Below are 13,739 nucleotides of genomic sequence, written 5' to 3' on the forward strand. Positions count from 1 at the left end.
CAAATTTTCTTGCAACATGCTATACATCGATTTAAGGTAGGTCGGTACTCAGCGAATCAATTACGCTGATGCGCTTTTTACATGACCCAATTTTTGTATCCCGTGTTCTCTTTGGGGCATTTTATCCAAGGAAATAATGAGAATGGCACGTCAAACCTCCGGGTAGTTCATTTACCTCCTGAGTACTCCTTATCCATCGAATTTTGACAGAAACGCCTTTCAGCGTGAGTCATGCATAGGTTCGCCTCCTTCACAAATCACCTCTACGAAGGCAACCTTGCCACGGACCATTCTCGGGCAGGAAGTTTGTTCTGTCGTCGAAGACCTCTGAGGCAGGTAGAACACTACTTGTTCTCGCCGTTGTCAACATGTATCTCCAAATGGATTCATGAAGTCGTCAATTTTTGCTGCTTTCTCACTCTGTTCGATTACTGAAGCCGTTGCAGCAGTCTTACCGGCGGTGCTCTCCTTGGGCGCAAAGTTATCCCAGATCAGGCGGTGCCATTCTCGGTGAACAAGGAGATGCATTCAAAAACAACAAGATGAACTATTTAGACGACAACGCGATGTTCACTAGTACCATCATCGTAAGCACCAATTTATAAACACATAGAAGCGACTGAGCACCTATCCCTATGATCCATACTGCTTCTCGTACGATGCCGAAGATAGTCAGCGAACTAGACAAATGGAACTTTATGATATCTAAGCAAAGTAAGCAAAGCTGTGAATGACATTGCAAATTACGGCCCTCGGCAAGTTAAAGCGGGGTGACGCTCCCACCTGCTCATCTGAACCTCATCTTCCTCCGCTGTCACTTTCCTCATCCCTTTCACGCGTTTTTATCCCGCCTGTGCGCTTGCCCATCTTTCTCGCCCGTAACCTACGTGCCGACATTGTTCACCTACTTGCTTGCCTCTATCATGGATCTCTCGACATCGGCATTGTCACGGGCTGACATAGCCTTCTTGTTCAGCCTATCTCTCCGCATATCCGCAAGCAGGCTCGTCACTGACTGTACCAGCTGCGGCAGTATTGTCAGTCTGACGATCTGTCAGAGTGACAGGAACATGAATGCGGGCAAGCTGATTGCAGGAGTAAGTCCTCCCATTCTGATATACTTGACATTGTGTTGTCATGCTCCATGGCCTTATGGCCCTTGTCCCCGCTTCAACAAGCTCGCCGACGCCTCCGAGTTTACAGCCGCAAGCATTCTATGATCCATCCGACCTACTACACAGTGCGCACCATTCTCGTATCCTGTCGCGCCTTCAACAATCCAATATGTATCTTTCACGAAATTCAAATGTATTATCGCTCGTCTGAATACATGTTTTTTTTCTACTTATATCCTACTTGTGAAACACGCCCGCGATGTAGTGAAAATAGGACGCGCGCAACTGTGCGTGACTTGGTGAAAATTTACAACTGAGATGCATGTCAGCCGCTGGGGACTTCAGCTTCAAGCTCCGCAAACCGTGCCGAGCGTGCACCAAGACTTTGACAAGACGTAGGCCTAGGGTCTGCGCAGACTTGCGCCAAGACCGGCCATTTCAGACTCGTCCTCGCAAAGCTTCTTCCCAGTTAAGACCGGACCAGCTCGCTTGCAAATTTGCAGGAATCAGTTACCACACCCTCAAACCTCTGATTCTGACTCAGGGCTTATCAAATGTGCTGGGCATCACGAAGGAGAACTCACGCCGTCATCAACATAGAGCCACAAGTGGTATTGTTTCCGCTTACTGAACATGTCGTGCAAGCCCAACTTTAATTTCTCTAGGATTGAATGGACAGGGAATACGTTGATCCACTCGTGGTCGACCAAAGTTACGCTTCACAGCGGTAGACAAACCTGCTTGTCGGCAACATTGGGTGCATTCCAATCCCGACATAGGTATGCACTCCACACCCGTCCTACTCACAACTTCAAGCTTGGTCATTCTGAACGAGACTGATACACCATTATATCCACCTCTGTTTCGTTTGCTCCAGGAAGATCACGCGGGCCCGCGTCATCTTATCTATGGGAAAGTGAGACCAATCATGACCGCATCAACACCAATACATCTGTCCTGGTATCCCTGTTCTGCTACAGCACTGATGGCGGTCTCGGATCTGGCTCCCACCGGTATCTTAATAACGCCCAGGTGACCTTTTGACATATCTTATATGACCGCGATCGACCGCGGATTGTGACGGCATCCATTTCACATGCACGCAATGAGTACATCTTGACATTCCATGGTCTAATGACTGTTAACAGCATAAGTTCGCCGTCATCCGAAGTGCAGGAAGTAGCGGGTATATTAAGTATGTCAACTCATTCATGCGCGATATCGTGAACATTGGCATCGCTATCCGCTTTTTCCGACCGTCTTGGGGCCCAGACCGTGCACTGGTGAGCGTTGTCCTTGATGGCTCATTGCTGTGCATTGTAATGATTTTTGGACTTTGCGTAGTCATTGATTGGATTTGGCATGAGCGTGAGCGTGAGGTGCTCCCTTTACTGAACCAAGACTTGAATATTGAATTATGCTCCCAGCGAAATAGCTGTGGTATTTGCATAGGATGTGGCGATTTCTCAGTCTCTCACAGTGAATATTGAGTACCGCGAACTAGACCTGGTACGAAAACCAGAGGTAGTTCTTCGAAGATCTCTGTCCGAATTAATTACCTTTTCTCGACAATATCAGTATTATTGGATTAATGGACCTATCGATATTTTGGCACTTCGAAGTTCGAAAGGAAGATCATGCAACCCAGCAAGATCTATGTACAAGATCGCACCAATTGCGCGCGCGCACGTACGGAGTGGAGCCATTGCCCACGGATAACCACATGCAAGGGCGACAGTCCAGTACGTTAACGTCGATAGTCGGTGCCAAACTGAGCGATCGGCGCTGGAGAAAATCAGACTCCTCCTGGAGATCGCGTTGTTTGTGTTGTATGTTGGTGGTGGAGGCTCCCGCGCCCGGATCCACAAGCAATGCGGAAAGATTGAATTTTGGTATGCGTGGATGGCTCCAGTGCGAACTGCATGCAGTTGAACGCACAGCGGAGCGTTAACGAAGAGAGGTTGGGGCGTACTAGCTGAAGCAAGTGGAAGACTGCAGTCGGTTGGAGCATGCCGATCTCGACATTTGTCAGGTGGGCCCATGCGAGATTGAAAGAATACAAGCCCTCGAGGTCGAACGTCATGCCTACTACCATGAGACTGCGCAGAGATGGCAGTTGCGAGATGGATTGTGCAATAGCTGGCATATTGCGAGAATTTACACGTATGGTAAGCTCCTGAAGTGATAGGAGGTCAGTTAAGGCTTTTTGGCATTGCAGGCAAAATTGACAGAGACAGACGATATTTTGTTGATGTAAGGCCAAAAAAGGCTTCGTAGCTTGGTCGAGTGATCGTAGTAGAGCTCGACTCCAGCACCACAGACTGATTGTGCTCACAGCAACCCCCCGGCATATTCTGGTTAATAGCATGGGAGCTTTGGAGCTTTTGGCTTTGATGGGGACGATGTGTCACGTAATGGCGGGAGACAGTAGTGAAAAATTATGGATTGGACTTCAGCTGACAAGCGCCACAGAGCCGATTCAAGTTGCTTGTGCAAATTCATGGACTGGGTAATCGTGTCCTTCTTTTCGACGAGTTGCTGGTGAATATTTTTGATACTGTTCATGGCAGTTTCCAGGCCTGAGATCTCGATCCAATTGCTGCTGGTGTTCGGTGATGATAGCGTTGATGATCCGGTCTTCGAGTTGAATGGTAGAATAGTTCGCATTGGCTCGAAAATACGGTGTTTCGAGGTCTGGAATCTGGTCATCTTCAATAAAATAACATTGGTATATTGGAATGGACACACCGTCACTTATGAACATGCGAGCTGAAGCGAATGAATATTATTATGCAGACGCGAGTGCCTATTTGAAAACTGTGCACTTACAATGTTTCGCAGCCCACCAATGATGTCCGTGACCGGGGGGAAAATCGCTTTTGAGTTCGTTGCCGTCCCCTCAATTGCTGGAACCGCCTGTGTGTTGTTTGCTAACGCGAAGAACGAGATTCGAGTAAAATGATTCATGAAGATATCCACTAGACTCCTAATGACGTCATCATCGCTCACGTGCATCGTACACTCCGCTTGCCTACTTTCAAATTCATTGAATACGAATACTTCGCACCAGCATGCACACTCGCTCTACCGTTCTTGTATGACTCACACCCTCCGCCAGGACACTGATATACCCGCACGCCATGCGTTACAATGCGCTTGTGATAATGTGCACCAGTCCCGACAACTAGACACTGCAGTGTCCGCTTCTTTCGTCTACGAGACACCTCACCTTGGTGCCACTTGGGGTGCGCTTCCCTTGAGACATCCGATGTCACCGTTTCCCAGAAACGCGCAACAGGTTGACGCGAGATGCGTTACATGCACCCTCCGTGTTTCTATGTGAAGCGGAACCAACTAGCCTGAGCGAAATATCAGTGCTACATACCTCACAGGTGGCGTGTGCGCATCTCGGCATTGTCCCCAAGTTGCCGGACTCATCGTCCCTCACCCCTGCACTCGCCGCCAAAATCGTGTACTTATTATACTACCAGTATTCGCTTGACCTGGCAGGTATGGAGAGCATCCGACAAGCGGTCAACTCGCAGGATACACGGAAACCCAGAGGAATGACATGATTTGTTGGATTGATTAGGTTCTTATATTCAAGGAGCACTTTTATGTAGTAAGTTACCTTTGTAACGTAGTCGGCGAATTCAATCCTGAATTGTTTATCGTTCGTCGCTGTCGTGGCACTCATTACTCACGCAGCAAGTGAATACCTGCAAGATAACTTAAAAGTTACTTCGTATTCGTGAATTGGCAAAATAATTCTATGTTCAATCACAGACTTGGGTTGGACTTGGGGCTACAGAAGGGTTAAATACACAACACTTTCAAGGTAGATTCCATCCCCACTCGGCGGTACCATGCAGGATGACGCCCCCGCCAACTTGAAGTGGATGGAGTCTGCTTCTAAGGCAGCAAGATAATTGTGTTTCAAGAACTACTATATGGTCGATGCCTGTATGTACAATATGGGTATAGGGTCGTTAAAAAAACCGTCGCCCCATAAGCAGGACTGGGCCAAGCTTGTCGAGAAAGATGAAGATATGACAACGATGATCGAATAAGCAAGAAAAGTAATACAAAATGTATAATGACATATGAATAGAAAAGTAGTCACCCGAGAACAGTTTGTCACTGCGTTCTGTACCCAACCCCATCAAAATAACCTGATTCCCGCATAAAGGACGTCCAACGTTCATCAAGTCTCGAATCCTGTGATACCAAGCCGAGTCCAGCGAGTTCCGAAGGCAGTGACCGATTATGTTGGCCATGGTACGAGGCCGCAGAAGACGAACTGTATTGGTGAAAAGCGTGCGCCTGGGGGGGCGGAGCTGTAAGCGGAGTCTGACTATATTGCTGCGAGGATTCGCTCGCTGGGGCCCAGTGATAGGTGGACGACCCCACGACAGGTGCAGGAGCATGGTGCGCTTGGTGTACATGCGATGCAGCTGAATGGGAGACATGATGCTGGGGAGGATATGTATAATCAGAACTCTGGGGCTGTCGCCATAGGTGGGTCGGAATGCTGGTGCTTGCACTAGGTGCTGGGAGATCGTCAGAGTGATGCATATCATAACGACCACCACGGTTCGAAGCTGACTGAGTCCAGTCAGTTGAAGATTCCGAGCGATATAATTGGGCAGTTTGCTGCTCGGTGGAACCAGCTTCTAGATATGTGCTGCTGCTAGAAGAAGCCTCCGGGTAGTCTGCAGGGAGACCTGAAGGTCGCTTCGCCGACACGAATCTAGTTCTTCCAGCAAAGATGTCGAGTTCATCATCATCTTGCTCTACTTTCACGCTCCATTGCTGACCAAGCTGTTGTGATGGCTGTTCATGCTGAGCAGCAGCGAGAGCTATGTGCGCCTTCTCGCTCAGTTTCGTAAGGATTGGCTGCGGCAACCTATCCATCACATAGTGTAACAAGCGTGATAGCAATAAGCACTGACCAAGGCTTGAGCAGCACGTCTGCTATGTGCAGCTGCCCTTGAGAAAAGAAGGCAGGCATCATCCAATTCCTTCATAGCATTAGACGCCAGTGGAGACCGCGGGCCTCGAGTGACAATTGTCCCGAAGACGATCTGTTGGATTATCAATCGTGATCGACATTGAGACCAAAAAATGCCTACGGCAGAAGAAAATGCAAAGGTCCAGACAGTCCAAAAGCGAGCACAGAGACTGGGATATTCCTGAAACGCTTGTTGGACGGTTCGCAGTATCGTCTGAGACGCCCGGTAAGCAGCCAAAAATGATGGCGCGTAGGCACTCTTTAACGGATTCACAGGGTTTTCAATGATAGCCTGCGCAAAGAAACTGCGATGAATGTAAAGTAGCACTAAACAACAGGTTAGTCACACAATAGCCAGTCGGTGTACAAGGGACAGTCTACTAACAAGTTTCTCGAGAGTGAGACATCACAAGACGGCCCATTGTCTCTGAGTTCTTCAGCAGTTCTTCAGAAATTGGTGGCGGCGAGGTACCGGACGCCGAAGAGGCGATTAGAGCCGCAGGATCCGGGATCGGAAACTCGCGAACTTTACGATCAATTTCCATGATTACCGCATAACTCGGCGCTTCAGCCGTCAAGGTACGAGTGGCGACCTCTGCGACACACTCGGCCGCATACCTGATTCCCCATAACGCGACTATACCGAAAAGGTTCATTGGGTAAAGACGAGTAAACAAACTTGTAGACTCACATTCTGCTTGATGACCAAGTTCTCCGTCGCCCCCGCCGTCTGGGAAACGGCAGTCTATGTAAGCTAAGGAAAAACTCGGCGGGCGTCCGGTGTTTAAGCTCTACGTTTGGGAATGTCAATGAAACCATCATAAGGAAGAGAAGCGGCATTTACATTCCAGGCATCAGCAACAAAGAGATCCCAAAAGAGAATGCGCCGTCTTTGCACGACATTGGCAGGAAGACCCCACTTTGCACTATCCCGATCTTGGGTGCGGAAGCCGAGTGAGATTAGATTGTTCCTTGACAGAAATGTATAAACGTACGAAGACCAATCTAGATCGAGCTCTCATTTAAGTGAGAATCACATGAATGGAAAGACTACGCACGGTTTGGGAAAGATGAGCAGCAAGGATAAGCAATGACCATGTCGTTTCCATGCTGGTCTCTTTGGCCGCAAGTTCATTGCCACTCATAGCATTGTAGATACTCAACAGATGAAGCGCCTGAATAGTAATTAGGGAGGGCTTTTCCAAGACCGGCCGCAAACAGATGGCAGCACGGGCAAGTTGATGATAGTGTTCAGCCTCAGCGTTGGACGGTTCCTGCGCAAGGTCCACGAGAGCTCCAACGGCAAAAACAAGTAAAAGAAGACCAAGGTCGTGAGCTCCTTTGGTTTCGTCCGACGGCGGCGCAGGGCCATTTGAGTAATATATTGGAAGTAACTCTTCCATCACTTGATCCTGAGACACACTGCGAAACAGCCAGCCAGCTTGTTCGAGATAAGTCTGCGCAAGGTACTTGGCCCGTTCCATAGGTGGCAGATGACTTTCTATCAAATCCTGAACAGCTGCTACCGGACCCATGGGGGTGAAAGGGAACGCCTGCGAAAACATCCTAAATTCTTGCGGTAATCCAGGGCTCCTAGAGTCTCTTCCGGATTCTGGACTAGACGCATCTGCAGTCTCTTGTGGAACTTTATCCGCCTAATAGGAAATCTGCATGAGCATAGCCCAACATGAAGTAAGATACGCACCATCAACAAGCACTACCGGGGGTGATAAGTATGTCTTTCACTGAGTAAAGGATAGAACACTCACTTCAGATCCGCCTGTGGGGCCGAAAAACCGTGATATGCCGTGATCAGTGATGGAAAGCGTTCCAAATGCGTCCAGGATCTCTGGAGGATTCGACGGTCCCGCAGCGCTATCTCCAGCAACAATGCCATATTCGTCCTTTTGATCCACGCCACGAAGGTCGTCGCGAAGAAGAGGATGAGGTTCTGTCGAATGCTGTGACTGAAGGGATCCAAGAGCGTCTTCTAATTGCCGAATACGTCCACTCATACTGGCTATCTGCCGATGAAGATGCTCGGTTGCCGCCAGGACAAAGCTTGGTGCAAAAATCAAGACAATGAACGCTAACGAGAGTTACGTAGTGCATACCGGGTCCCCTGTCCAGTAGCCAAGCTGCCTAAGAATAAAACGAGTGTAAACGGTTATTACGGAGAGCATGATGCGATACCACCGCTTACCATTTGGACACAACGCAGCACAACCTCGTCTCTAAGAAGGAAGTTTGCATAAGTTTCAACGGCACTTTGTGGCGTGGAGTACTTGCCTGACATGACTGGCAGGGAATCTGCTTGTCACACTTTATCTTGAGCCTTCAGACACACACATCCTGTCAAAGGAAAGTTCTATAAAAATTGTGCGAAGGTCGCACCTCCTGCACTCAGCACACGAGATTTGTCCATTATTCCTTTTCTGCTCGATCTCTCGCGCGTGGCCACCGTCGAATCGAAACTCCTCTCCCTCCCTACGGCTCGACTTGCGCTTTAACTTGCCTTTCGTCGGGTCTGGCGGCATGGGTAATGCTGGGAGAAAAGTGAGACTCTTCTCGGAATCAAATGTATTTTCTGCTGGGATGGGAAATTTCTAGCCAAGAAAGTCAAGCCTTGGCTTGTGCCGGTGAGAAAGCCTGCGGGCTGTGCCGTTGCAATCAACCACGAAAACAAAATCCAGGGATAACAAAGTCGCAATATCTCCTGCTAGACTGCAATTGTTTGGATGTCACGTCCAACGTTCAAGACAATATTTTAGGTGACTTGTATGTCTAGCAATTATATCCGACTCTATCGGTTTTTCCGCCCAGCTCTCAAACTCAGGTGGCTCAGTCAGCCAAACAGCCCCGATCAACACGTTGAACTCATCAAAAGCCTGCCCCATCTCCGCTTTTACAGTCAGCGGCATCCATGCATAAGTAGTATTACCTTGCTTTCCCTGCAAAGTAACTTTTACCGGGGGGCTGGACCTAGGGTGCTTTTGGGCCCAACATTAGTCATTTCTAATGATGGCTACGTACATTGGCAACTCTTGGCCGCAAGGTGCTGCTCCTTGGCTGCACCCGAGGCGCAGTCACCAGTAGCAGCAGCTCAGGATTCTCGAAACATAAGAACAAACGCTCGTGAACAGAGGTCCGGTGCCCGTGAGATTGCATACTTTCCGTACCCCAACTTATGCCAATTGGATATGCGCCAGTGTCCCTCTTTCTCTATAGTTTGTAATACCCCTTCCTCCGACGGGCGTGCTTTCTGAATTGATGCGGTTTGTCGCACTTTTTCCTCCACCCTGTCCAAGTCTATCCGTGGACAAAGGTGGCACTTACGATACTTGGTGTCGTAGGTGGCCAATGACACTAGGACTGTGGTTAGGGATTGGCAATTTATCCTAGTTGAAAATAATTCTTGTGTAGGCGGCTGGCCATCCTGATGACTGACTAGCTAAAGTTTCGTTTTGTCCATAGCAAAGTGATGAAATACCGAAATTGTCAACGACTTAAGCTTTGATGGCGCAGGGAAAATTCGCCCCTACTCTACTTGATTTCTGGCCATCTACTTATACTGTATTCGACCCGCACGACATTGCAAATGAGTTGAGTTGAGTTCTTTGGCAGAAGCTTATACGCCACTCACCAGAAAAGATCCGAATATTGTAATCATAGCCCTCATGGAGTTTTTGACGTCATAAGAATGCAGCCTCTCTGACATCGCGTTTCCGCCGAATGAATCATAGCTAGGCCTTCGGTTCTTCAGCATTCGAGATAATACGTTAGGAATGTTCGGTGATTCCAGTCAGCGTGAAAAAAAGACATACGTGACCCGGTGACGTACGAAATGGAAAGAATGTTTTATGTGCCTAAGAACATAGGAGACGCATGGGCAGCGCAGTCTCGTTTATTGCGGCGGCTGTGTTGATGAAGAAGTTCTAGACATATGGCGAAAATGAGCAGCGTCCTGCCACAGTGGATATCCATGGAGTATCTTGGCTTCCATGCTGGTATTTTTCCGGAACGATCATTTCAGACAAGGTTCACTTTAACAAAGGGAACATTTACCCTGCAGCTCGGAAAGAGTTGGAATCATCAATGTTTAGAAGAGTGACAAGAGCCTTAGAGAACACATTAGCCTACTGTGAATGAATTTCATGTCGGTGCATGCCCGCCTTGGAATGCCACATGATTGGAGAAACCGTATTTTTCGTGGGTGAAGGGTGAACAATGTAACTCCGAGGTAGGCCCAAACTTCGCGCCACTGCGACAACGTCCACAACTGAAAGGGCATTGTTTTCCGAGTACAAAAAAAATGCTAAAATCAATAACCAGTCCCTCAGCCGCCGTGACTAGACATGAACCGCGCCGCCACTCAGAGTGGCGGCATGACCCAAACGGCCGCGAACTGCACATACACGCAAAAGTGTGGCAGGTGTCCTGCCGTAATTGAGTATGACGCTCACGCCGACTGGCCCACGGTCAGCCGCCTCGTCAACGAGCACTGGGCCACCTGTCCATCCAAACTCAGTTTTCATGGGCCTAGCCCATTTTATCCCCCTTCTGAATCCCACGAAACACAAAACGCACCAAGTCCTCCACATGACGTTACAATTGAGAGCTTGGCTGTTGATGACAGCAATCACGATGATCCATTCATCATAGGCTGTGGCAAACAAAGGAAAAGCGAGGGTCAGCGCAAACAGGAGCTAGAGGACGACGAGTATACCTGTAACGTTCAACCTACATCCGTCAGGTGCCGCGGATGCGACAAGGAGATCAGCCTCGACAAGAGGTCAAGGTACTACCCTGGATTATGGGCCAAGCACAAACGCAAATGTCCGGCTATCCAGAGGACCGAGGTGAGCTAAGTTCTCCTAAGAATAGAATGAGTCACTAATCACTTTGACAGAAAGAGAAACTCACCAGAAGTGCACGGGGATTTTGTCCATTGAATGCAGAACGGCGCCCGACAGCTGCTAGCTCGTTTGAGATAGATAACCGCCAAGCTGACGGCATGGCGCGCGCGGCGAACTCTGTTGAGCACGATGCATTGCGACAAATGGAGCTGTCGTCCGACGATGATTCGAACGAGGGAGATCAGAACCATATCCCTTTCAGCAGTAAGTCATTCCCCCACTAGCAGCTAACGCAATTGTTAACGTTCTCCACGAATTTTAGCGTTGAATATGCAATACTATAATGAATGCTTGAAAAGGGGAGAAAGGTCATGGACGTACCGGTATGCCTCTACGAAGGAAATCATGGAGAAAGTGTTCGATAACGATGGATCTTAAATACTGGATTCAGAACGTAAGTATAAACCCTTTGTTCTGCGTACTTACTAGTATCGACCGTTCAGATGTTGCTTCAGTGTCAATGATCCCTTTGTTCCAGTTAACCTGCGCCCTGGTACCAACGTCATATAATTTCCTGCCGCTGGTCTACAATATATGGTCTCACCGATGTCGCGTCTTCTCAATTTCGTTCCAAAGACAACCCCGCTTTGATGTTCTGCAGGATCTGTGATAAGATCACTGGGCACGAAGTAACGTGGAAATATTTGAAAATAATGTTAAATATATACTTACACGTTGACTTCCGAGTCTCGATTTTGCAAATTCATTATGCTGTAAACATGCGGTGCCACAATTGTCCTCGAGGCTTCAGCGCGCAGAGAACTAACCCCCGCTAGCGTAGAACCCTCTTCTTAACCAGCAAGATGTCTTCTCGACCATACTTTGAGACTGTCAAAGTAGTATCACTCATCTTACCGCATTTCATAGACTGACCATCATACAGTCATTTGCAGACGTTCCCATCACCATTAATGGTGTGGAAACCTTGGTTTTTCTGGAAGCCTCTGAAGGGCTTGTCCAATTGTTCGGTACGATATAATTACGTCTGATAATCAGTTTTCCCTTCAAATGTGCCGCACGTTCTAGATCTGCTTGGCTCAGGCGTTTTCGGATTCGTTCAGAGTGATATAAAGGGCAATATAGGGGAACGTCTTTTGATTTGCCTTGTTCTCTGCCAGCCCTGATACTTTTCTGCAACACAGGGTGTACGAGCCCAGTACCAGACAGATTCTTTGCATTGCTCTACGCTTGAGAATCTTCTCATAAGCGAAAGATCATCACAGGACCGACCTGGCACCGGTTGTTTGATACGCCTGACCCGGTATGTTCGACCCTTTAATATCAAGTGAATCACTAATCAGTATCGTCACTTTCTCTAGTGGTCTGACATTCCTATGCAGAGGTCATTCTATCGCCGTCTGTATACAATCATAGAAGGCAACTAACGGACGAATTAGCTCTTCAGCACATGCAGAATGATCCTTCGATGGAGCTACACGTGTGCTTCAAGCGTTCATACGACGAAGTCTTAAGACACCATCATACGTTTTTTGTACGGTCTCTAGCCGCCGTACGTCACTGCCTGCTTCCCTTTGCGTGCGGCTCCCTGATCGTGTGCGGCACTGTCAGGTTGCTGTTCGGGCTGCGCCGTATCGCCGTGACTTCTATACTCGTATATCGCAAGGTGCGCCCGTGGAAAAATTAGACGAGGAGCTAGCAAGATGGCTGTCTGGGCTTGATGTAATTGTGAAGCGCCTCAAGGAATTCATCGAGGGAGAAGGGTACGGAAGGATATGATATGATGACAAGTTCTATGGAGAATCCTGCATCTGAATTGATATCGAAGCAAAATGTCGCTTTAGCGCTCCCAGCTCTAGGTTCGATGATTAAGAAGGTCAGGGGGCCGCCGGGTTACTAGATGGTCCCCCTGTAATTACCCTAAGAGCGAATCTAAGCGCCTATTATGATTCATGCTGGAGTACCCGCGAAGTACAATTTTACTTAATCGATGAAGAGTCCGCGGGAACGAGGTGGTCCTCGATACAATGGAGACAGGGAGCACAGTGAGTATTGGTGTGGTGCGGATGATAAATGAGTTCTTTTATGTGTATCGCAAACTGTATACAAGGTTACACTACTGCGAAGATGGTCGTTAGAACCACATGGATCTATTACATGATGATCCAAGGTTAGGGGAGATTGGAAAGTCCACATAATGCCACTGCCGTGAAATAACCATGTTGGAACAGGGGCGGTAAGAATGTCTTGTGCCCGAAATATACTGGACAGAAAGGCGCCGAGGAAACCCTTTGGGAGAGTCAACGTGCCTCAATCAAGCATTGTATCGTGATCGACACCAACTTGGCCAGATTGTACGTACTTGCGTTATCCGAAAAGGCAAACGTCGTTTCGGAAATCAACCGACGGCAACTTTCTGTTTTGCTGTATTTGAGATCTGCGGGGAAGTTGTAAACCAACAAGTCAGGTCACATTAAGAAAGCGACGCAGGTTTGCAAAGAATGTCAAGCAGCCCTAAGTACGCGGTAATTGGTTCAGGAGGTCGAAAAAACTTACCATATGGATACATGTGTTTCTCTTGAGCGGCGATAGATGTGAATACTACGTGGCGTTGGGTTCCGAACACGCAGTTATACCAAGAATTTATTCAACATATAAGATTTCTTTCACACGGGAAATAAGAAAAACAAACATTTGAATAGACGATGCACATGGGCTCGGTACATTTCCCAACTAAGC

General features: G+C 48.2%; 4 protein-coding genes across 4 annotated transcripts; 2 read left to right on the top strand and 2 right to left on the bottom strand.

Annotated features, from left to right (window-relative positions):
• Positions 1-2,238: 2,238 nt before the first annotated feature.
• Positions 2,239-4,553, bottom strand: EDB91DRAFT_1262684 (uncharacterized protein; the record flags this gene model as incomplete). The annotated part of the gene is made up of 8 exons (XM_041324431.1): positions 2,239-2,769; positions 2,809-3,033; positions 3,054-3,214; positions 3,577-3,824; positions 3,945-4,045; positions 4,222-4,370; positions 4,391-4,474; positions 4,501-4,553. 8 exons carry the CDS (start codon positions 4,551-4,553, stop codon positions 2,696-2,698), a joined length of 1,095 nt encoding a protein of 364 aa, XP_041180283.1. The 3' UTR covers positions 2,239-2,695.
• A 283-nt stretch (positions 4,554-4,836) lies between these two features.
• On the bottom strand, positions 4,837-8,738 carry EDB91DRAFT_42891 (fungal-specific transcription factor domain-containing protein). Its single transcript, XM_041327250.1, has 14 exons — positions 8,521-8,738; positions 8,416-8,461; positions 8,330-8,360; positions 8,241-8,268; positions 7,896-8,187; positions 7,832-7,843; positions 7,185-7,781; positions 7,122-7,131; positions 6,971-7,062; positions 6,818-6,917; positions 6,512-6,763; positions 6,248-6,453; positions 6,068-6,199; positions 4,837-6,011 (listed from the first exon to the last, which is right to left on the bottom strand). Exons 1-14 carry the CDS (start codon positions 8,661-8,663, stop codon positions 5,253-5,255), a joined length of 2,700 nt encoding a protein of 899 aa, XP_041180284.1. The 5' UTR covers positions 8,664-8,738; the 3' UTR covers positions 4,837-5,252.
• Positions 8,739-10,481: 1,743 nt separating this feature from the next.
• EDB91DRAFT_1245224 (uncharacterized protein) lies at positions 10,482-11,420 on the top strand (the record flags this gene model as incomplete). Its single annotated transcript, XM_041322510.1, has 3 exons — positions 10,482-10,985; positions 11,036-11,246; positions 11,305-11,420. The coding sequence occupies 3 exons, from the start codon at positions 10,482-10,484 to the stop codon at positions 11,418-11,420; spliced, it is 831 nt and encodes a 276-aa protein (XP_041180285.1).
• Positions 11,421-11,845: 425 nt separating this feature from the next.
• EDB91DRAFT_1262698 (glycolipid transfer protein domain-containing protein) lies at positions 11,846-12,881 on the top strand (the record flags this gene model as incomplete). The annotated part of the gene is made up of 7 exons (XM_041324432.1): positions 11,846-11,878; positions 11,926-12,010; positions 12,069-12,148; positions 12,185-12,303; positions 12,362-12,384; positions 12,440-12,552; positions 12,612-12,881. The coding sequence occupies 7 exons, from the start codon at positions 11,846-11,848 to the stop codon at positions 12,777-12,779; spliced, it is 621 nt and encodes a 206-aa protein (XP_041180286.1). The 3' UTR covers positions 12,780-12,881.
• Between the last annotated feature and the right edge of the window lie 858 nt (positions 12,882-13,739).

Source organism: Suillus paluster (genome assembly GCF_016628075.1).
Source record: "Suillus paluster strain FC165 chromosome Unknown EDB91scaffold_10, whole genome shotgun sequence".
NCBI lineage: Eukaryota > Fungi > Basidiomycota > Agaricomycetes > Boletales > Suillaceae > Suillus > Suillus paluster.